This window comes from Limulus polyphemus, unplaced genomic scaffold, assembly GCF_000517525.1.
Source record: "Limulus polyphemus unplaced genomic scaffold, Limulus_polyphemus-2.1.2 Scaffold10650, whole genome shotgun sequence".
Classification (NCBI taxonomy): domain Eukaryota; kingdom Metazoa; phylum Arthropoda; class Merostomata; order Xiphosura; family Limulidae; genus Limulus; species Limulus polyphemus.
This window is the reverse complement of record NW_013676260.1, coordinates 9,777-13,080: the sequence shown is the minus strand read 5'-3', so window position 1 is coordinate 13,080 and position 3,304 is coordinate 9,777. Positions and strand designations below refer to the sequence as shown.

Here is a 3,304-nt window from a genome sequence, read left to right as displayed (position 1 = left end):
CCAGTTTAAAACCAATGTTTAACACTAATGTAGGAAAGTTTGACATGCTCCTCCCCACCAGTTTAAAATCAATGTTTAACACTGATGTATTTAGTATACATTTTCATGACACAATCTATTCCACCAATGGTTAAGTGTCCGACACAGAAATGTAAAGTTGATGGTTTGATCTTGATATATCAAGCTAATCTTGTAACTGGATAGATTTGGAATTTCACATGTACTGATTTCATTCAATAGTGCTGTACTTTTACATAATGACAATCTTTAAATGACTGAGAAAATACAAAACAGCATCTGAAACAATCAGAGATAACCAACCAAAGTAATTAATATCTGCTCTTCGAATTGGTTAAAAATAAATGATAAGCAAGAAAAGTCATGATTGAGCTTCAGGAGTAAAGAGCACAGACAGATGAACAACTTCAGGAGTAGGGTAAAGAGCACAGACAGATGAACAATTTCAGAAGTAAAGAGCACAGACAGAAGAACAACTTCAGGAGTAGGGTAAAGAGCACAGACAGATGAACAACTTCAGAAGTAAAGAGCACAGACAGAAGAACAACTTCTGGAGTAGGGTAAAGAGCACAGACAAAAGAACAACTTCAGGAGTAGAGTAAAGAGCACAGGAGAAAACTTCAGGAGCAGGATAGAGAGCACAGGAGAACAACTTCAGGAGTAGGGTAAAGAGCACAGACAGATGAAAAACTTTAGAAGTAAAGAGCACAGACAGAAGAACAACTTCAAAAGTAGGATAAAGAGCACAGGAGAAAACTTCAGGAGCAGGATAGAGAGCACAGGAGAACAGCTTCAAGAGTAGGATAAATAGTACAAGAAAACAGCTTTGGGAGTAGGATAAAGAGTACAAGAAAACAGCTTTGGAAGTAGGATAAAGAGTACAAGAAAACAGCTTCAGAAGTAGGGTAAAGAATACAAGAACACAATTTCAGGAGTAGGGTAAAGAATACAAGAACACAGCTTCAAAAGTAGGATAAATAGCACAAGAAAAGAGCTTCAGAAGTAGGATAAATAGTACAAGAACACGGCTTCAGGAGTAGGGTAAAGAATACAAGAACACAGCTTCAGAAGTAGGATAAATAGTACAAGAAAACAGTTTGGGGGGAAAAATAAATAGTACAAGAAAACAGCTTTGGGAGTAGGATAAATAGTACAAGAAAACAGCTTCAGAAATAGGGTAAAGAATACAAGAACACAGTTTCAGGAGTAGGGTAAAGAATACAAGAACACAGATTCAGAAGTAGGATAAATAGTACAGAAAAAGAGCTTCAGAAGTAGGATAAAGAGTACAAGAATACAGCTTCGGGAGTAGGATAAATAGTATAAGAAAACAGCTTCTGAAGTAGGGTAAAGAATACAAGAACACAGCTCAGAAGTAGAATAAAGAGTACAAGAAAACAGCTTTGGGAGTAGGATAAAGAGTACAGGAAATAGCTTCAGGAGTAAAGAGTAGAGGAGAACAGCTTTAGGAGTAAAGATTAGAAGAGAACAGCTTCAGGAGTAAAGAGTAGAAAACAACAGCTACACGAGTAAAGAGTACAGGAGAACAGCTTTAGGAGTAAAGATTAGAAGAGAACAGCTTCAGGAGTAAAGAGTAGAAGACAACAGCTATATGAGTAAAGAGTACAGGAGAACAGCTTCAGGAGTAAACAGTAGAAGAGAACAGCTTCAGGAGTAAAGAGTAGAAGGAATAGCTTCAGGAGTAAAGAGTAGAAGAGAACAGCTTCAGGAGTAAAGAGTAGAAGAGAACAGCTTCAGGAGTAAAGAGTAGAAGAGAACAGCTACAGGAGTAAAGAGTAGAAGAGAACAGCTACAGGAGTAGTAGAGTAGAAGAGAACAGCTACAGGAGTAAAGAGTAGAAGAGAACAGTTACAGGAGTAAAGAGTAGAAAAGAACAACTACAGGAGTAAAGAGTAGAAGAGAACAGCTTCAGGAATAAAGAGTAGAAGAGAACAGCTTCAGGAATAAAGAGTAGAAAAGAACAGCTACAGGAGTACAGAGTACTGAAATCTAAGTTTTAACTATCACAGAATAATTTACAGACAGATATAAGATAAGGTTATAAAAGCTTAACTTATAGTCTAAAATTAAAATTAAAGCTATTAAGCCTAATTTATAGTCTGAAATTTCAGGTAAACTTAATGACTACACACTCAACTCACCAATGTTCTATTCGTTCCTCAAGTTCTCTGAGTAGCTTCTCATTTAAATTCTGCAGTTGAGGAAAATACTTTAGAATTTCATTGAGCCGTACTTCTGGAATGAGAGGCATACCCCATTCTTTCCCTGCTTCTTCTATAACTCTTCTAAAATCCTGAGTTGAAAATATACATACTACAAGTACAGAAAATGCATAATCAGGGCTATTCAGTGTCAATTAGATACTTCTAACAGTTTATTGTGACAACATGATACTTCTAACAGTTGGTTTATTGTAATAATATGGTACTTCTAACAGTTGGTTTATTGTGACAACAAGGTACTTCTAACAGTTGTTTTATTGTGACAACATTGTACTTCTAACAGTTGTTTTATTGTGACAACAAGGTACTTCTAACAGTTGCTTTATTGTGCCAACATGGTACTTCTAACAGTTGGTTTATTGTAACAACAAGGTACTTCTAACAGTTTATTGTAATAATATGGTACTTCTAACAGCTGGTTTACTATGACAACAAGGTACTTCTAACAGCTGGTTTATTGTGACAACATGGTACTTCTAACAGTTGTTTTATTGTGACAACAAGGTACTTCTAACAGCTGGTTTATTGTGACAACAAGGTACTTCTAACAGTTGTTTTATTGTGACAACATGGTACTTCTAACAGTTGGTTTATTGTAACAACAAGGTACTTCTAACAGTTTATTGTAATAATATGGTACTTCTAACAGTTGGTTTATTGTGACAACAAGGTACTTCTAACAGTTGGTTTATTGTGACAACAAGGTACTTCTAACAGTTGGTTTATTGTGAAAACATGGTACTTCTAACAGTGGTATATTGTGACAACATGGTACTTCTAACAGTTTATTGTAATAATATGGTACTTCTAACAGTTGGTTTATTGTAATAATATGGTACTTCTAACAGTTTATTGTAATAATATGGTACTTCTAACAGTTGGTTTATTGTGACAACAAGGTACTTCTAACAGTTGGTTTATTGTAACAGCATGGTACTTCTAACAGTTGGTTTATTGTGACAACAAGGTACTTCTAACAGTTGGTTTATTGTGACAACATGGTACTTCTAAGAGTTGGTTTATTGTGACAACATGGTACTTCT

General features: G+C 35.4%; 1 protein-coding gene across 1 annotated transcript in view; it reads right to left on the bottom strand.

Moving 5' to 3' along the window:
- LOC106476467 overlaps positions 1 to 3,304 on the bottom strand; it is a gene marked incomplete at its 3' end in the record, with an annotated part of 15,166 nt that overhangs the window by 5,324 nt on the left and 6,538 nt on the right. Inside the window, exon 2 of the mRNA XM_022380329.1 lies at positions 2,181 to 2,332. Within this exon, the coding sequence (XP_022236037.1) occupies positions 2,181 to 2,332 (152 nt within the window). The remainder of the gene's footprint in view (positions 1 to 2,180; positions 2,333 to 3,304) is intronic.